Source organism: Urocitellus parryii, chromosome 9, assembly GCF_045843805.1.
Source record: "Urocitellus parryii isolate mUroPar1 chromosome 9, mUroPar1.hap1, whole genome shotgun sequence".
Classification (NCBI taxonomy): domain Eukaryota; kingdom Metazoa; phylum Chordata; class Mammalia; order Rodentia; family Sciuridae; genus Urocitellus; species Urocitellus parryii.
In genome coordinates, this window is record NC_135539.1 from 28478671 (window position 1) to 28498941 (window position 20271).

The 20271-nt window shown below is 54.8% G+C and overlaps 1 protein-coding gene across 8 annotated transcripts in view; it reads right to left on the reverse strand.

The window, feature by feature from the left end:
• The window catches only part of Cux1 (cut like homeobox 1), a 317234-nt gene that overhangs the window by 57994 nt on the left and 238969 nt on the right, over positions 1-20271 (reverse strand). For 2 of the 8 annotated variants that reach the window (XM_026396845.2, XM_026396843.2), the window contains exons 11-17: positions 16762-16944; positions 9480-9538; positions 6233-6281; positions 5201-5297; positions 3586-4257; positions 2394-2459; positions 1041-1142 (exon numbers count right to left, since the gene is read on the reverse strand). In XM_026396845.2, the coding sequence (XP_026252630.2) occupies positions 1041-1142; positions 2394-2459; positions 3586-4257; positions 5201-5297; positions 6233-6281; positions 9480-9538; positions 16762-16944 (1228 nt within the window). Of the gene's footprint in view, positions 1-1040; positions 1143-2393; positions 2460-3585; positions 4258-5200; positions 5298-6232; positions 6282-9479; positions 9539-16761; positions 16951-20271 lie in introns of all 8 variants that reach the window. The other 6 variants (XM_026396844.2, XM_026396842.2, XM_026396850.2 and 3 more) reach the window with 3 other exon arrangements.

The following is a 20271-nucleotide window of genomic DNA, read 5'->3' on the forward strand; positions in this document are numbered from 1 at the left end:
GCCCTCTAGCTACTGTAGTGACACAGGCTCCCGGCTCCACTCTGGCCAGAGCAAGGTCTATGCTGGACTGAAAGTTTCATCCACTGCCAGGATGGTGTCCTCTCTCTCTGGGGGCCTTTAGCAGAAGGCGGATGGCACTGGACTTGAGAAACCAGAGTTTCCATCAAGTTGTCCTCTGATGAACTTGGGCAAACCATTTTAACTGAGGCTGAGCTTAATCAGGAACAATGGGATGACAACATTTGTCCTCGGGGTTCTGAGGACTCTGCTTGAGCAGAAGGCAGGGGACATGCCCAGCCCGGGCCTGGGCCTCAGGAGGGAGCACTGAGCTGAATGTGCTGTGGAGAGGAAGGCTGAGTGACCAGGCCAGGAGCCAGCGGGGGAGCCCATGCTCAGCTGTCACAGCTCAGCCTGGCGGGACCCTGAGGCAGGTTGTGGGGGCGGTGCTCTGCAGAGCGGGGTTCATGGGTCAGAATGGGTGGCATGGGAAGGGGACTCCCTCCTCTCCTCTGCCGCAGCATGGAGCACCTCCCTGACATTCAAGGCTCAGCCAGAGAAAAGCTGGAACAGGCTTGGTCCTCTCAGAGGACACGCTTCACGGGCTCCCAGTCTGGAGGCAGGTGGCAGAGTGGACCCCACCCCAGGGGCGGTGGCTCCTGTCAGTCACTCAAGGTCTGCAGCTGGGAGGGCTTCTTGTCGCCCACTCTGCTTCAGCTGCACTGGCTCCAGCGTGATGGAGGGCCCAGTGACCAAGGCCCACCCTGCACTGAGGAGAGGGAGTCTGACACAGCCTGCCTGCAGGTTTAAGTTGAGCAGATTCCAGGCCAGAGGGACTTCTTGAGTCATTCTTGAGAATGACATTAAAAGAAGTGGGGTAATCTGGCGCCTGATGGACCGCTGACCGGCTCCTCTCTGCACACACCAAATGCGTGAAGACATGCAGGCTACTATTTAGAGAGTGAATTACTGCTGACCACGACGCTCAAGACGGGTCTTTTAATTAAGCTGGGAAGATGGAGGCTGAGGAAGCGGGACCATACCAGTTTTCTGTACTTGAAGCTCCCTCTTGGCTTGTTCCAGGATGGACTTGATTGCTTCATCGGAACCAGTGTCAGAGGCTCGGATGCGGGTGGTGATGTTACCTGTGGGGAGAAGCCACAGCAATGACATCAGATCCAGACTCTGTGTGCAAGATCAGAGCTGCAAGAAGACATTCTGATAACGGGCCCGAGCTGAGGCTGGTGACGTGAGGAGGCAGGCGTGGCCTCCCGCAGCCTGCACTGGCAGGAGCGCGACCTCACAGCTGTACCCAGCTGCTGGGCAGGAGGCTTCCTGCCGAACCTGCCTCCTGGGCTCCTACATCACCTGAGCTGGATGTCGCCCGGGGGTGGGGGAGCTGGGGGTGGTACCAGGGGAGAACAGACCATTTAAAGCACTACAAAAAAAGACGATATATTCTAAGGCAATATTTTCATGAGTCATTTAAAAGCATCTCCAACAACTGCTTTGGCTTGGGACTATATTTGGTCTCTGTATTATTTTTCCCAAACAGGGAAGGACGGAAAAGGGTGGAGGCTGAGCCTCCATCAATCATTCAGATGCACCAGGTGAAGAGCCACAAGGCTGAACTTGAACTTTTTTTGGATCTATGACCACACACTGTCTTTTTTGGAAATTTACAGACAAGGAGAGAAGGCTGCAGATTCCTAAAGGACAAGACCATGTTGTTACAGTCACAGGGTGGTGCTCACAGAGCAGCCACACACGCAGATGCCCTGAGCGGCTGAGGCCCGGGGCTGGCCACAGGTCCCCTGGAAGCTGCCCAGGCATTTTACTTGTTCATCACCTGACTCTACATGAAGCTCCACAGTATACCGTTGAAAAGCAAGAACATCACAGGACGAAGCCCCATTAACTATTCGACTCCCAGGAGCCAGGAGGGGGTTGGCTTGCCCAGGCCCACAGGACAACCAACTGCATTTGGAACCTGTCCACCACATGGGACTTTTGACATATTTGAGTTAAAAGTTGCGGGAAGCAGCAGTACTGGCTCGATGTGATCACCTGATTTTTCTCAGAGCAGTAACTATTATTCTTCCTCCTGCTTCTGAGAAAACAGGTACAGTGGAATTGGAATCAAGGGGGGCTGGTGCTTGGGGACTAACCTTGGGGACACCCCTTCTCACGTGGTCTGGCTCAGTAGAGCGCAGGCAGCTCAGGAGGAGGGGGCTGCTGGGCATCTGAACCCGTGCTTTGTTTTATACTTACTAGCTGTTTTTCCATCAGGTTCCAGGCCAGAATGACACTGCACAGTTTTAACCCAAATGCACAGCTAAGGACATGCTGCTTCCTAGGTTACTGACTGCAAAGAGAAACACCTGCCTGCGACATACCTTCAGACCCATTTCTTCGTTTCGGTACTTCCTGAAATAGTCTGTTCAGGCTCTGGCCTGGATTCTCTGTTGAAAAACAAGTGCGGTAAGAACAAAACAATCAGGGGAATGGTGGCGTCGACGACATGGCTGCGTGACATGAAATCTGAGCCGCCTGTTGCTAAAGAGAGGGCTCTGGGCTTCCTGTGCAACTCGGGAGCTACAAGAAACTTCTAACAGGCCCTTCCCTGGCTGACCGGCCCGTAGAGGCCACTGCTCACCTGCAAGAGGAGGCTAACAGACCTAAGTAGTGGCAAGATATTGCCACCCAGAGGGCCTAAGGGAGGGAGAGCTGCCTCCAAGCACATCACCCGCCAGCCCAGGACCGAGCCTTGCAGCCACTGTCCAGAGACACTTGGTTAACATCACTAGGGTGCTTGGCATTCGTGGGGCACATGGATGTTGCTTGGACTGTCTCCCTTCTGGTTGAGTCTACATGTCAGAGTGTTTCAAATGAGGCTGATAAAGTCCTCACCTTGTATCACTGTTGAATTGGCACAGGGACTTCCTGTCCCTAAAGAGGGAAAGAACTCCTCTTATTAGGATGAGACTGGCTTTTTAATCTTTGTATGAAAGGCAGGGTAGGAAAGGTGTTTGAGTAAAACTGCTGAGTATGTTGCTCTTGGCAGGCATGTTTTGGTCATGGTGCTAGAAAAATGACTAATGGGACATAAGGTGACCACAGGACAGGTCCTCCCTGATGGGCAGGAAGAGGAGAGAGGCAGCTTCCATAGGCTGGACTCACAGCCAGTGCTGCAAGGACAGGGCCTGGTCACTGCTGCTGCTATGGGGCTGTTTGCTATGGGGCTCAACGGCTCCAGGGGCTGCTCCCAGTGGAAGCCCAGTGCCCAAGGCCAATTGCACCAGGCCACTAAGCTGCCGGATGTTGTAACATAATTCCCTCCAGGTCAGTGTGTAGCAGCGGAACACTAAATTCACTAAGAAGGTGCTGAGCGGTTTCCAAGGCCAGCTCTCCCCAGTCTAATGGCTTAGCTCATGCCGGTCCTCCCTTGAGCTCTGGAAATGGTACCTCTGCAAAGAGTTTTACCTGATGTGATGCACAGATGTTTGTCACACGCACAGACACACACGCACACACACACAGCCTTGTGACGGGCTCGCTCACAGGCGCCAACCCCAGCGTGGCTCTCACCTCTTTGTCTGCCTTGGATGCTGCGAAGAGCCAAGATGTTCTGCTCGTCTGAGAGGAACTGCTTCATCTTGTGGAACGGCTCCTTGCCGCGGACGGTCAGCTTATTCCATGGCTTCGGCCGGGCCAGGATCTCACTCACAGACCCTTGAGACAGTCCCAAGACATAATGTCCGAAAATGCGCTGTCCGATATTGTGCTTGATCAGCTGCTCTTTGACCTGTCGGGCGATTTCTGCAGTGTCTATCTCCTCGCCCTCGGAGACGCTCCCAGCACTTTCTGACTGGCTGGGGGATGGGGCCATGCCATTTACGTCTGGGCTTTGTTGTAATGGACTTTGGGAAGATATGGAGTTTGTGCTGTATGGACCTGTTGAAAAAATCATGCTTGTGCTTCCTGCTTCCTGCATGGCCTTGGAGTAGAAGGACTGCATGAGCTGCCGCTGGAGGAGAGAGTTTAGTGCAAATTTTCCTGTAGAAGCCAGGGGCAGGCTGGGGCTTGCCAGGGATGAGCTGAAAAAGTCTTGACTTAACCCCGCTGGTGAGAACTGGTGTGTACCATTAGTATTGGAAGCCTGCTCCCCCACGTTGCGGGACAACTGAGGAGGAGGGGAGGCCGGCAAGGGTCCAGGGCGCCGACTCTCAGGCTGGTCTTTCCCTTTTCTCCTGGCTGACCCTACAAGGAAGGGCAAACAGAATGCATTATGGGGGATTCAAAAGGGAAAAAAAACCAAGACCAGAATGCAAAGTTTGCCCCACAAAAGGGAAAAAAAAAGTGCAGATTTTACAAGGGCCAATGAGGTGTGTTGGTTTGTTTTCGATTGAATTTGTAATCAGCCAAACACGGCCCCCCAACACAAGCCACATGCATTCATGTTTGCGCCTTTCTTGTACGTTGCAGCCTGGAGAATCCCCTCGACAACAGTTCAAACTGCTAGAGTGACAAGGAGCCGGTAACACACAGGGAAGTCGACAGGTCGCACTCACGCTACCCCGAGGGCCCTGCCTGAGGAGCAGCAAACACTGACACTCGGGGACAGTGGGGTCGCGCCCACCACGCTCTGAGGCGAATGCACCGCACCGAGTCCACTCGATCGAAGGCACGCACATGTAAGAACGCAATAGCATCGGAGCCCAGAACCTTTACACGGTTTACCAGCTGCCAAACCAGAAGCACAGTCAGTGACGCCACCACTTTGGGACCAGCAAAGAAAGGCTAAGGATGGGGGACACGTCCCCAAGGAAAACCTGACAAAGGAAGAAAAGCGCCACTGAGCCTAGGAGGGCGGGTGGCCCTTTGAGCAGCCCCTGGAGACCCCCGAGAGAGGTCGCGCTCGATTCTGCCCTGGCCGGATCGCAGCACCACTAGGAAAAGACCGGAAAGCAGCGTCCTCGGCCGCCCCTCCAGGATCTCGCAACGCTACCCCAGCTGCCCTCCGCAGCTCGCCGTGCGCGCGCATCGTGTCGCAGGGTGGGGACGCCCAACACACGGGCTCAGGCGGGGCTCTCCTCAGCCGGCTGCGCCCCCGCCATGCATGAGCCCCGACTCACGGTCACCCTCGGCTTCCTCGACCCCTGGAAGCGAACCAAGCACCGCACGTGAGGCCCCGCGCACCTACCGCTCAGGTCGCTGTTGGAGACGCGCAGCGCCGTGTTCTCCGACTGCAGGGAGCGGCTCTTCTCCAGCAGCAGCACCTCCAGGGGCTTGGCTGCATCCTGGACGGGGCAGAGCAGGGCTCACCACGGGGCCAGTCTCCCGAGGCCCGGGACCCGCCCCCTGCTCCCCACGGACCCCCACCTTTCAAGGTGTTCAAAGGGCGCTGAACACCTTCACGCCCCCTTGAAGAAAGAGTGAATTTCTGGTGAGGCAGTTTTTCTTCCTAGGCTCATCTGGCTTCTAGACAATTAGTCATTCTCTATTCTGTCCCCAAACTCCAGCAGTCTAAGCTGGGGCCTCAATCAGCAGCAGGACTGGGGCACAACCGCTGTGAGAAAGCAATTGTCAACTTTCTTGTGCCAGCCATGACGACGTGTGCTGTCTTCTGGGAATTAGGAGCAAGATTCCACTTATGTTGTAATTTAAAAAAATGAATTTTTAGGGTCTCCCTGTGTTGCTATGGCTGAACCTCAATGCCTTGGCTCAGACCCTCCTGCCTCAGCCACCTGAGCAGCTGGATTAAGGCATGAGCAGAGGTATCCAGCTTCACTATGTGAATTGTAGGCGGCTACAGATGACAGGCTGCTGCTGTCACCCAGCCCCCACACCTTCTGGGGCGGTGCACAGGGACTGCGCCTGAGCCCACCTACTGGAGGTTGATCTCCAGCTCAACCTGAAGTGGTTTTACTTGTGGACTTATGGGTGCTGGGAAGGGATCTCAGGCCTCAGGTTGCTCAGTGCTCCACTACTGAACCGCAGGGCCGCCCAGGGGGCTTCTTGTCCCTGTCCTCAGGGCCCACCCAGGTGAGACCACACCTCACTGGCACCAGTCAGCTGTCTGCAAAGTGCTAACTTGCTCCTTTTAATTAAGGATTGTCTGCTTTCAGTGGCCTGAAGTTTCTTGAAGAACGACTCCTGGAGGTAAGTGAGAGGCCTCACATGGGGGGGGGGCAGTGCAGTGTCATGGGCCCTGAGCAGGAATGGAGAGGCGTACCTGCGTCCCAGCTCCCTCAGCCGGCGCGAACTCCATGGACTTCAGGATACTGAAAGAGCAAGACAAGACACTGTTTTCTACTCCGACCTTTGATCTGCCACACTGGAGAGCATCAGCACCACCATCTCCTGCTCTCCAGGAACAAGGAACTGACAGCTTGAACAGTGTCCCTGGCAGGAATTTAATCTGATAATGTCTCTAGAGTAACTAGTATTCAACTAGCAGTTGGCTAGCGAAACTTTTTTGCCCAGCATGTAAATCATTCCATATGGAGTCACACCAGGTCTGTGCCGAGCAGGATTTTAAAGTTTAATACAGACATCACGTTGCTGCTGCGAGTGGAATGTATTTGTAAAGCTTAAAGGGAAAGAAAGTTCTCCCAAGGAAGCCAGAGAGGGGAACTCACTACCCACTGGCTACTGCCCATGTCCTTGCTAGGCAGCCACTGGAGATCTGGGGAAACAGACCAAGATGGCTCAAAGGCCAGGTGAGCACCCCCTCTGTAGCCCCAGATCTGGGAAGGAGCCCAGAGGCAAAGGTGTGGTGATGGGAGGCTTGCCACTCCCCTGTCCTGGGCAGCTCTGACCCTACGGTCACTTGGGCTCCCGACTCTCCACAAGCTGGGGCTGAGTGAGGTCTGGCCCTCAGAACTGCTGTTTCTCCCATTCCTTTCTTTTTGCCAGGACCAGGAAGGAAAGGGGAAGCGAGTCTGTGGGGTCCACGGGAGCTGCCAAGTGCTCGGCCCGGGTGGGCCGGCTACTGGGGAGGTCACTACTTGCAGGGATACAGTGAGTCCACAGGCCCCTCCGGCATCCTGCAGCCATGAGCCCAGCTTCCGTCCATCTGAAGCCCCACGAGATTGTCATCCAGACACCAGAACGTGGGAGGATGCTGCCATCAGGGCACAGGGCCCGGAGCCTGGAGGCCACCCTTGGCCATGGCCATGGGTCAGTTAAGAGTCAGCCCCTAGTTCATCTGTACCTCTGCAGGGATCCTCGCCATGTAATTAACAAACACAGGGATGAGGGACAGCTGGTAACTTTATCCTGTGTTACTGAAAATAATAAAAGAATTCTGGACCCCTCGGGTCACACAGCACAGGTCACGAGTGGCCAGGACACATTCCTCTGTCCTCAGAGGGCTTCATGGCACTCACAGTCACACATCTGCCCCTTGTTTGACATCTTCTAGGATCGTGTGATGAAAGGCTAAGCCAGTCCGTAAGTTCATACAGGCTGAGCATCCTAAGTCAGAAAACCAGAACCCTTTGAGTGCCCCAAGTGGCAAATTCCATGCTGTGGAATTTAATTTCATGCCCAAAATTATTAAAAATATCGCATAAAATTACCTTTGGGCTACATAAAGAAGGTGCGTATGAAACAAATGAATTTCACATTTAGACTTGGGTCTCCTGCCCAAGGTATCTCAGTATGTATATATAAATATTTCAGAATTCAAAATCCAGAATACACCTGGTTTCAAGCATTCGAACAAAGGATACCCAACCTGTACTGAAAACACGAACATCTCTACGTTTATATTCAACAAATATTTCTCAATCACCTGTTGTGTGCCTGGCACTGTGGAAAGTCAGAATTTTCTGAGTCCTGACCTACATACACCCAAGGAAATGTGCAGGCAAGAAGCAGGGTGGCCTTGGCAGGAGGAGCAGGAGGTTTTACAGGCCACTCCCGTGGGTGGACCCGGGAGAGAAGGCACAGCCTGTGGAGGCAGTGGGAGGTGGGGCTGGGACAGGGAGGGGAAGGAGACTTGGGCCTGTGTCCAAGGGCACCTGGTTTATCAGGAAGAGGGAGGTCAAGAGCACATTTCAGCAGAAAAGTTCCCTAAGAGGAGCTTTCAGACCCGGATGCAGTGGTGGGGGCCATGGTCAGATGCAACAGAGGGCTGCTGAGAATGGACAGGCAGACCAGAAGCCTCAGTACCAGAGGATGGGGTGGAGGACCAAATCCCAGGGTGAGAGGGCAGGGACTGGCCAAGGCCATCACAACACACTGGCTCAAAGCTAGAAGGTCCAATTTCTTCTTCTTCTTCTTCTTCTTTTTTTTTTTTTTAAATATTTTTAAGTCAACCATGTCAAATGTGTCCCTGAGCTGAAATGGGGTGGGGGCAGTGCAGTACTGCTGGGGCTAGAACCACAGAGGGTCAAAAGGTCCATCCAGAGGTGCCAGTAGAGGTTTTCTGCAGCCTGAGAAGGGTCACCTGTGCTGGTACAGGAGCCCAGGGGAACAGCAGAGTTCGGGAGGATGGTGTGAGAAAGAGAAGGTCAAAGAGGCCTGAGGGAATGGAACGGTTAGAAAACAGGGGACATAGGGGGATGGCCACTTAAAGGAGAAACTGAAAATGTCTGCAAGACAGAGAGTGGCTGACAGAACCAAGGAGCAGGCAGGAGGGGGGAAGGAGGGGACAGAGGCCCAGGTGGAGGGGTCACTTGGAGAGATGGGAGGTGGAGCCCAAGGAGAGGAGGAGAGATTCTGGCACGTGGCTGGCACAGTCCATGAGGCAGAGGATTAGGGCACCTGTGCAGAGGCCCATCAGGGAGCAGTTGGGGTAGAGCAGAGGAGGCCATGGAACCCCGGAGCTGCTGAGGCTGGCCCCACACCACGGTGAGACCCACGCATCTGTGCAGGCCGCTGGGAACACCGTGGCAACTTCCCTGCAGCACTGCGTGAGAAAGAATGGTGGAAACCAAGGGAAAGGTCAAGGGAACTGTGGGCACCAAGGGCTGTAGGCTGGGGTAGGCTAGGACCTGGGAGCTCCAGGGTCCAGGAGGGAGCTGGCCCGAGCAGGGAACTGAGCTTGAGGGTGGGTATCAGCACTGGGGGATGACCAGCTCCCAGCTGAGGCCTCAGAGGGGGATGGAGTCTGGGAGGAGGAGGCCCTGGTGGCGGGAGGCCACGTGCACTTTCGAGTGGAAAATATCCCCGTCCTCACCTGCCTGCTCAGGGGATTTATACCTGTGAGACAAACTCCAGGGTGATCATTTCTATGAAGGTGGTATTTCCCTGAATGTGAGCCCACTGAATACTTTACGTGCACCAAGCCTTACAAAAAGGCCACAGAATTCCAGGAGTGGCCCCAGTGCAAACATCCACAGCGCCAGGCCCAGGACACTGCAGAGGCAGAGCCCTGGTCTGTGTGCGGGCAGCTGCCTGACGCTGCATGACCTGTTAGCAAAGGGTCCCAGCGAGCCCCGTGTGGGAAGGCCCACGGGCATTTCCATACTCACTTCAGTTCTTTCTTCACCTCCTCATAGTCGGCCTGGCCTTTGAGCTTTTCTTCCAGTTGCTGAAAACAGAGAGGAATTTGATTAGTGGTTCCGTCTGCAAGTAGGTAGACGATGTCAACGAGCACACTCCTGAAGAACACGCTCCTGAGTGGGGAGGCGACCCTGCACACATGGAGGCCGACAGCCTGGGTGCCATCGTTCTGACATAAAACTGAGGGTGAAAGGAAAAAGCTTTCCTGAGGTGGAAAACAGAACGAGGAGACTTTTATTCTGGACCAAATACCAGGAAATAGCAAACCGAGGCACAGATGGGAGCCCAGCATTCAGAGAGCAGCGTGTTTTCAGCAAGTGTGCTCTGCAGGCTGGTGTGCACAGCGGCTGGGGACACCTTGGCTGGGACCCCTGCTAACAAGACAAGCTCTTTGCTGCTGAGCGTTGACATCACGCAGGCACTGGGAAGAGAGCATTTGTGCTTCTGGAGCCCTGGATGTTGGGATTTGGGGATTGGATACCTGTTTTCTGGGTGATTAGGGGTTTCCCTGAGAGGAGACCTGAGTCCTGCAGGGAGGCCTGCCAGTGACCCTATAGCCCCCATGGTCCTGCAGGGAGGGACAGCACATTGTCAAGGTGTAGTGGTGTCCACAGCCCTGCCAGGCTTTCTTGCTGGGAAGAGCTGTTGGCATAGGGTGGATCAGTGGAGGGCACTTCCTTCTACAAAGGTGCTTTTGGCCTCCTCCAAAGGGAGCCTGCTGGGGCAGCTCAGCAAATGCTGCAGAACCCAGGGCAGGACCCTGCCAGTCCATGCATTTCCAAGTCCATGCATTTCCGGGGCATGAACTCCACTTCCTGAGGTGCCAGTGCCTTCCTGTCTGCAGAGTTTCTAGGTGCTCCTTTAGGCTGTCCTTAATTCAGACCATTCTGGAATTTGGGACGCCCTTCTGGAATCCACAGTGAGAGGCTGTCCTGAGGACGCAGACGCTCTGCAGCCACGTCCACTGTGCCGTCTCCTGCTGCCTCGCCAACAATCTCTTGTGCATTTGTTTTCTGTTGCATAAGATTGCTCTCCTAGTTCCCTTTAAGATTTCTCGCCAACTTTATGTATTATGATGGTTTTCTCAGTCACAATCCAATGGGGGGTAGTAGGCACTCATTTTCCCACAAAAGACTCTCAGAAGGTGCTCCCAAAGAAGTGATTATTCCATTCTCTTGCCTGTAGTCAAGTGGCAGGAGGCACTGACGTGACAGCCCTCCCTCACAGAGAACATCCAGTGTGGCTGAGAAGCAAAACACGTGGCAGAGTGTAGAGCCCACCAAGGCCAGACGTGGACACTGGCCACTGGTCAGAGCCAGAGAGTGGAAGGGACAGAGAAGAAGGGAGGCGAAGGGGCACTGACTCTGCAGCCTGAGACTGCAGCCCCCAGCCATCATGCATAAGCTGGGTGTCTCTGGGCAACTTAATAAGCCTCTCACAAAAAAACAGGAACAACACAAGGACTTCAGAGGCCTCCCCAGGCTGAGAACAGGGCAAGTGTGGCAGCTCTGGTCCTCATGCTGGGGCTGTTACTGCCGGCACACAGATCACAGCAGGTGTGGCTGCAAGTCTCCTCTAAAGACCTGTGACTGGTTCTGATCAAAAGGTTAGGACTGGAATGTGCACATTTTAGACAGTTCTGTCAAGAGCTGAAGAGTATCCACTGACATCTGTGCTGCCTGCCTGGGGCAGCTGGTGAAGAAGGCCCCAGCACCTCTCTTGCCTCCCTCTGATGGCATTTCTTATCTTGGGCAAACAAGCCTGGGGAGGCTGCCTGGCCTACAGAGCACCTACAACCTGACCACCTGGCGGTCTCCTTAGAGAAGACCTTGCTTGGGCATCAAAACTCAAGACCACCCTGGAGGAGGGGGTGGGCCGCAGATTCGGGGCTATGGCAGACCAGGCAGGAGGAGCACACGGCCCTGCAGCAGCTCAGGCCACTAAGTGCAGACAGGCAACGGAGGCAGCCCACGGCCAAGGTCTCTGGGGACTGCGGTATCTTCCCAGAAGAAAGCACAAACAGCCCTTCTTTAAACTAGTGGGCTTCGCTGTTTCGAGAGCAGTGGTATCGGGTAGAACTGCTTGTTTTGAGCTTGGCTCTCTTCCTAGGTGAGCAACTTGTAGTAGGATACTTTCTTGTGATGTGACGCGGGGCAGTGGCAGTGAGCCGCAGCTCCCAGTTAGTGCTGCCGTCTCAAGGGACAACACCCACAGCCCCCAGTGTACTGCAGTGCTGAGCTGTGATGTCTGTCAGGGTACCAGGAGAACTGGGCCTGGCCGTGGACACAGGGGGCTCAAGAGCCAGACTTTGGGCTGCATGTGAGCTTTTGTGACTCAACCTGGGGAGAGGCAGAACTGACAGGGGCTTCTGAAGGACAGTGATGAGGACTCAAAGGACCTGCCGCTCCCCACGACCCCGTCCACACTGTGGCTGAGTCCATCTATGATTCCAGGAACACAGAGGAGCTCAACAGCCCCCTCAGCTGCTAGGACTGTCTATCCTAAAATCCCAGCTAAGACGTAAGTCATAAGCAACTTGATTTAAAGTGCCAAGTACTTGGGCATGCAGCAAGCGAGGCACGCAATTCTAAAAGACTTGTATCTCACTCAAGTCAGAAAACATGGTCCTGGGTGCTTTGAGACTACTGGCAAAGACCTGTGGTGTATCAGACCCCTGTAAGAAGGGCACAGAGGCCACGTCCCTGGGGCCACTGTGGGGGATGGTATTTGCAACACAGGAGCAGAGCTTGGCTCTCTGTAGGCCTTGCCTATACCCCTGCTTTGGGGACACTGCCTCTTTGCACCTCCTTTCCCAGCTGAAGGGAGGCCCTCTCCTTAGGAAAACCCACCCCCATGATTGCTGGGGAGAGGCAGCAGTTACGTACAACTGGGCTCTGTCTATGCTGGCCCCAGGTGAGAAGCCCAGGGTCAGCCTGGTGCCTGGATAGTGAGTCCTTGTCTTTCTGGAACTTTCTGAACACCAGAGCAGATGCTGTGCGTGCTGTGGAGGGTGCTCAGAACACAAGAGGAGGGGAGAGCCACCCTGCCACAGCCAGATGGTGGGGATAGTGAGGGTGACATTGGAGGGCTTGCTCGGACCCTTGGAGGCTCAGGTTAGAGTGGACAGAGAAGCAGGGCCAAGGAAGTGTGGAGGAGGGGCCTCTGCAGAGCAGACAGGTCACCGCTGTCTTTCAGTGGCCATGACCCAGGTCTGACCTGGGCCCTGGGCAGACAGGACCCAACTGCTTGCAGAGCAGGAGGGACCTGGCTCAACATCAGGCCACCTCAATAGTGCTCACCACAGTTGGGGAAGTGGCTACTAAGCTGGGTTGTGTGTGAGCTGCAAGGGTCACTTGACTTGGGGAGCAGGGCCAGGGTGCTGAAGCCCACCACAGACTCCCGCCCCTGATGGGCTCCCCCAGGCACTGCAGAGATGCTCACAGGATTTTACAGGAATCCGCTGATGTCTTGTTCTAGCTGGCCAGAGGCCACCTTGGTTCTGAGATGGCACTCTGGGATTGCCTCCGGGGTGGTCCCCTGGGGCCTCGCCCCCTACAGGCAGGCAGCCCCTGCCTCTGCATCAGGGCCCCACACAACTCCCTCCTCACTCCTTCCTTCCTCAGACCTGCTCTGTGCCTTCAAGACCCAGCGAGGACAGTGCCAGTGGAGTCATGTGCTCTGGCGCCATCTCAGTGACCCTGGGTGACCCTCAGTGATGTTTGATGTCAGAACTAGCATGTGCCACTCTGAGGTTGAGGCTTCTCTTCTCAGTCACCCCGCTGGCTGATGGTGGCTAAAGGGCGCAGTGTCAGACTAAGTCCGCCTCCCACAGCCACAGGATGGACACTGGGCCTGGCCTCCCTGAGCAATGACCATCTTCCTGCCCGTTTGCAGGACTAGTGTCCAAAGGGGCTTGGTCATAGACCTTTTTAAAAAGAGGGGTCTGTATCCACGGCTAGAACCTCGTAGAGGAAATCCTGGGCGGAGAACAGCTGGAGCATCAGGCGTCAGGCCCACACCACTGGGTGACGAGGCCATGTGCCCCAAGGGGCAGCCTCCACAGGCAGGAGCAGTGAGTCCAGGAAGGGCCACCATCTGTCTTCTACCCCAGTGCCTGAGGGACACAGCAGACTCCCACAGTGGCTCCATGGGACCCATCAGAGCCTGAGGAGGTGGGGGGGGCGTGGGTGGGAACATGTGCAGTTGGGAAAGACCCCCAGGTGATGTCAACACACCTGCCCTCCGCCTCAGTGGGAAGAAGTGACCTTTAGAGCATCTTTAGAGAATGCGACTTCTCCTTGCGGGGGAGTGGCACTCTTTAGCTAGCCTTCCTCATAAATACCCACTTTAAATTGCAGCTATTGGTGGCATTATTTTCTCTGCCGGCGCGAGCCTAATGCAGGTGACTGTCTAATTATACTGCCTCTGTATGAGAATGTTCCGACAGAAAACCACCGAACAGAGTTATCAAAAATAGCAGCCTTATCACGGCGGCGGGGTTATTTCATTAATTACCAATGCAGAATCATCCTCTCCAAAAGGCGCTGTGCTTGAGCACTTGTCAGATTGGGCAAGAAGAAACACCTCCCCCTTCAGAGCCTGCCGCCATGTCTACTTAAGGGTCAGAGGCTGCACCAGGAGACATGGAGATGCGCTTGGAACTGTGCTGGGTCACGCAGAGCCCCGGCAGGGATGGTGGTCAACGAGCAACCTCCAGAACCACTGCTCACCTGAACAGGTGGAAGGAAAGAGACTTGGTGGGAAAAAGATGGGCAGGTTCAGCATGCGAGAGCACTCGACTACGGGTGGTGCCGCAGGCTGTGTGGGTGGAAAGTACCCAGGAATCCTGCCCACAGAGCCCTTGCCTGTGGAAGGCTCCCTCTCCCCAGGTGACTGCCACAAGCATGTGGGCATTCGTCTCAAAGATCCAGGACCCTCAGCCAGATGCTCACGGCAAGGCCACCTGCCACTCTAGAGAGCTCAGAGTTTCGTTAGAAGGCACAGCACCCTTTGACAAATAGCACCCCAGTTATAGCCCCCACTGTGTGTCCTGGAGCCCCAACGCTGGCAAACAGCCAAAGGAGGAGAGAACGCAGAGGAGAGAGGGCCATGGGAGAGGGAGAAGCAGCCAAGAAACGCCATGCTGGTTAGGAGAGTCCCGTCTCATTCTTGCTAGTTGCTGGTCACCGTCTCTGCGGGGTCAGAGCTCCTTGGGACAAGAGCATAGGGTTGCCAAGGTGACATTTTCCTAATAAGTGTCTCTCTGCCTAGCTCAGGCTGCAGATTCTAAGTTACACACATTAGAAAGCACCCAGAGCCCCGAGAAGCCAGCCCATTCAATTACCCTCACCCCTTGGGGTGAGGGAGGTAGGTGTCCTCCTCTGAGAAAGGGGGAGGCCCTGTGTCGGGTTTGCTCTCTGAGAAATCTTTACTCCTGGTGACAAGGGGTTAAGATAATTAAAATCAGAGCAGTCTCGTTATTAGAGGATATGTTTTGATTATCAGATCAGACGAAGAGGAGGCAGCGATGGTTTTTGGAAGAAGTATTGCCGAATTGTTTCATTAACTGCACAGTATTAAAGAATTCCCCCAAGATACGGATAAAGAACATTCATTTGTGAAACTGCGTTTCATTTTTTGTGAAGGCGAACATTAAAACCTTAACTGATTTAGAAGAAATTGCTCCATAATGAAAAATGGAAGGTCTAGAGTCTCCGTGTCACGACGTCGTGTGCGGGAGGTGTCTGGGTGGCGCCCTGGAACCGTAACGAAGGGGAAGAAGGCAAATTATCTAATAACAATGCCACCTGGAGGGTCAGAAATGGCCTTAACATGAGAAAATTAGATTTAAATCTAGAAATAAAAAAGCGAGTCCTGGTCCTCATCGGGCAAGCTGGTGAGAGGAAGGAGCACTGGAGAAATAATGGCCACATTAATGAAGGATGGGACCCACTTCTGACGGTCTCCCCAGGTCCGCAGGGCCTCCTCAGAGAGAGCTGAGCACCTGGCAGTTTCTCAGAAAGTGGATGAAATCTGCCCCAAAGAGGCAAAGAAGAACCAGCAAGGGGGAGCTGCAGGTGGCCCTGGTCAGTGATAGACTTGTGCAAATTTGGTTCTGGGTCAAACCTGGTCATGTGTCAAGAAGCAATCTCCATTAAAAAAAAAAAAAAAAAAAAAAAGGCCTAACTCCATTCTAGAATCACTTTATGTAAGGAAAACTCTTTTTCTTCTCCTTCACTTCTTTTGTAAAATTTTGAGACAAGGTCTCACCACGTAGCCTCAGCTGAACCCTCACGCTCCCAGGCTCCTGTGCTCCTTCTGCCCCAGCCCTGGGTGGCTGGGACTTAGGGGTGCACTACCACCCCGGCTTCATGGAAGTTTTACAACTGACCTTAATCCAACTCATTTAGTAGACAGTGAACAGAAACCAGTCAGTCAGTCAGTCATGCACTCAGTGAGGGAAAAACCAAGGCAGGCTGAACAGACTGGAGGGGTACCCGCAGCAGACCACAGACCTCTAGCCTGCAGCTGGGCCCCGGCTCTTGTCATTCCTGCCTACCTGTTTGCCAAGGAAGATGCCACTCACCCTGGCTATGATCCCTAGCAATCTAGGGCCCCAGAGCTGTCTGCAGCGCATACCTGACTTTGCAGACTGTGGATACTTTGAAGTAGCATTACTATTATTTAAAACATAAAAAAGGTTCTGGGTTCTGCACTTGGGATAGAGATTTAAGAGAAGGCCCTGGGAGCTAGCTTCTGCTAGGCTGCCCAGTGAGTCCACCTGGGAGGAAAGAGACAACCTGCAGCTCTCTGAGCTGAGCCACTGGGCTGATCACAGGCCTAAGTGGCAAAGAAGTATCCCCCAGATCAGGGTCAGACGGGGCCTCTGTGGCGCACTGTGCTTCCATTTTTGATCCAAGCACAGAAAGAACCAGAGCTTTAGTGGGCGGGGTCCTCTCATCAGGAGAAGCCTGCAGGCCAGCAGAGCTGGACCATGGCACGTCTACACAGATGGCCTCTGACTGTGACAACGCTGTCAGCTCCACGAGGGCACACATTAGCAGGTGGTGTTTCTACCAAGTGCCAGGACACTGGCTCCACATATAAGGAGTGACCCACTGAGATGGACACATGGTCCACACAGAGCCTGCAGTGAGGTTCAGGGCGCCATGCTCGCTGTCGGTGCCAGGCAGGCGAGGGTGCACCGCTGGGCCCCGGGGCCCCCTGCCCCAGCCCCCGCAGGGCCTGTACCTTGAGCGTGCTGTTCTTGGCGCTCAGCTGCTGCTCCAGCTGGGAGATCTGGCTGGCGGAGTTCTCCCGCAGCTTGGTGAGGCTGCCCTGGAGTCTCTGCACGTCCTCCACCAGCTGGGCGATCTCTCTCTCCTTGGCGGCCAACTCAACTTCTAGGCTGGAGCGAGTCAGCACCTCTATGGCCTGCTCCTGCGGAGAAGAGGAGAAATGACAAAACCGCACTGGCCTTGGGCAGGTGCTGGGGGGTACCTGTGTGGGCAGTGGAGGCAGTGACCACACAGACCTCGGGTGTGCACAGTGAGCTCAGGGTAAGACACTGCTTCCTGCCTTGGCTTGCAAGTGACCTCCAGACCTTCCCCTGCCACCACCCCATCTACATCCCTGGATTCCTTCATTGGACATTTTCCAAGCACACATCAAGTGTGCGCGGCAATAAACCACAGGACCAAAGTCCTGGGTAGTGACATGAGCAAGGGCAGCCAGCGCTGGGAGAGGCCAGAGGCTTTACCAAATGGTCAGGGAAAGTCTACTGAGCTGGGGACTGGGAGCCAGGATCTAGGGAGGTGTTGGGGGCAGAGTGCTCCTGCCCGGGGAGCGGGAAGCAGGGCGGCTTGGATGGGGGCCAGGATGTTGCTCCAGAACTTGAGTCTTCTACCTCACGCTGCGATTTACTCTCCTTTGGATTCATTATTGAGTATCCACAAGCTGAGATCTTGGTTTGCCAAATTTGACCCTTAGCGTTCACATTCCCCAAGAGTTAAAAGATGGGAGCACACTTGGGGTTCCTTTGCTTAGAAACAATTGAGTTGTTTTCTTTCTTTCTTTCTTCCTTTTTTTTCCCCAAAGAAACTTACTCTTTCCTTTCTCTCCAAAATGGTCAGCATGGTAAAATACCCAGAAGAGAAGGTATTCTAAATGAAGTCACGTGTGATTCTGCTTCCCGATGACTTGAGCAGGACTTGTTAAGTTTTAAAAGTAACCTCAGCTTCTGAATAATCTTTTCACAGGCAGATGCGCTTCTGGGCAAGGCCAACAGGGACAGGGGACAGGGCTTCAGGCACCTTGAGAGCAGCTCAGGGTACAGCATGGAATGCCACCACCCTGGCCCTTTCCCACTCCTGAAGCTCACGGCTTCGAGCCTGGATCTTGCTTGTGCTGGGTGGAGAAGGGAGGTGAAGGTGGAAGCTGTGGCCCTGGATGCCAGGAATAGCTGTGCTATGCACGACATGCGTATCCCAGGGTTTCCACGCCTGGGACCGGCTAGTCTCCAAGGAAGTACCTCTTCACACCTCCCTGGGCAGTTCAGACCTCCAGTGTGCAGTGCCCAGGAGTGGCTCCTCTGTCTCTTTGCCTTGCTGGACACCATCCATCATGTAGCTTACCATCCTGACCTCTGGCAGAGGGTCACATGGTCCCAGGGTCCTGAGCATCTCTAGCCTGTCCCAACCATTCCATGTGGCCCATGTCCATGGGCCGCTGCCAAGTCACCAATGAGTTGAGCACAGCGAGTCCAGTTCAGAAGTGGGAGTCAGTGTTGGAAACTGAGGAGCCAACTGACATTTTGGTGATGTTTTTACTGTCTTTTATCAAACTATCAGTGTATAACAGAATGGAATTTAAAAAACAAAAGTGTCCTTTATCCCAGGGCTTGGAAAGCACCATTTGGGTGCCACTGGGCAGTCCGGCCCCTGAGGGGCTCTGGAGCAGGGAGGAACATGGTGTTAGGGACACAGGCCCGACAGCAGGTGCAGACAGAACCACTCCATTTATGAGCCTCCCACTGGGGGGTGCCTACCACCAATGCTGCCTCCTCTGTAGTCTATGGAACCAGCAGGAAGGGGTCTGGGCTTCACAATGGGCAAGTTCAAGTTGTTGAATCAGAGACAGTGGTTCAAGTAACTGTCTAAAACTCAGCAGCTCTTGGCACTGGCCCTGGGCCCAGCTGGGGACCTGGGAGTAGGCAGTCCTGAGGGCCACCTGCTGAATTTCTGGGGGCCCACCTGGCCTGGCCACAGGGCTGGGCACATCAGTTGATTCTCGGAACTCAAGTCACAAATTCCCTCGAAAAAGGAAAAAAGCCCAGCTGCCTCCCCTAGGCCGGAGGCCCCAAGATGGCCAACCTCAGGGCAGTAAGACCTGGAGGTGCGGCAGAGAAGAGCACCCCACTCTGTGGCCCAGCCCACGGCTCCCCGACTCCCAGCTGTGGGGGTGCTCCTGATAGTCCCATTGTGAGGACAGAGGGAGGAGGAAGAAAGAAACAGAGAGGGGTCCAGGGGTGACCAGGGGCTGCGGTCAGGGAGAGTGTGGGCCTGGTGATGAGGCCGAGGCTGGGGAGGACACTGGCATAGCTCTGGACGGAAATCCAGGTGGTAGAGCGAACAAAGAGGTCAGGGGCCCAGTGGCAGGTGTTTATGCCACCCAGCTCACGACCCAAGACATAACCCTCTGGTCAAGGAGGGCCAGGGCCACCAGTGCCTTCACCTCTGAGGCTCCACCCAGCTGCAAGGAAATCAGGAAATGCTCGTGTCAGGCTCAACTGGAGCCGGGAACTCAGTGCCCGGGGCAGGGCCCAGGCTCCCCTTGTGATCCCGATGGGGTTCAGGGTGAGACCTGGCTCAGGCAGGGAGGGCAGGAAATCCCCGGGTTCTTGGCTTCCAGGACCCCCAGGCATGCTACTTGCCCCATGTGGCTCCGGTGGCTCAGGTCCCGGGAGGACATGCAAGGGTGCTTAGCTTGGTCTGAAGGCACTGGCTCTGGAAGGGCTTCAGTGAGGAGCACGCTCAGAGGGGAAAGCGAACACTGGAACAGGTCCCTGGTGTGGGTGTGCTTGGTGTGTCCCTTTGAACCTATCCCTGTCCCTGGCTCCTAAGCAAGTGCTGAGACCAGAATGCTGGGCCTGACCCAGTGAGCGGTCACCTCGTGTCCAGCAGCCACCTTCGTGGTGATGAGAGCTGCATGGGGAGGAGACGGTGGCCCGGGTCTGGGAGGGAAGTGCTGTCTGGAGCTGGGCTGCCCTTTCAGTCTTGTCCCCTCACTGGGAGGTGAGGCAGCAGGAGTTGGCTTGGCTTCTCCTCCTCATGCCACCTGCTCCTGCCTCCACCTCGAGAGCCAGCTGGAGTGGGTGGTGGGATGGAGGTGGTCCTCTTAACAGGACAGCTTGCCTAATCTCCAAAAAAGGGGGCTGTGTGCGGTGTCCAGAGCACTGCGCTTTCACCCTTGTTTGTCTGCAAATCCTCCACTAAGGCCTCTGCGGACCTGCCTCTTGCTGCAGCCCATGATGGGATGGGAGAGGGGTCAGGAGAGTGGCCTCCAGCAGGAAGGACTGGGTCCATACTCCAGCTTATTCTTTTTGCTTTTTTTTTTTTTTTTTTTAGCAGTGTTGGGGATAGAACCTAGGGCCTCACGCACGCAAGGAAAGCGTTCTGCCACTTAGCTATGTCCCCAACCCTTTTAAAATTATTTTGAGGGGCTGGGGATGTGGCTCAGGCGGTAGCGCGCTTGCCTGGCATG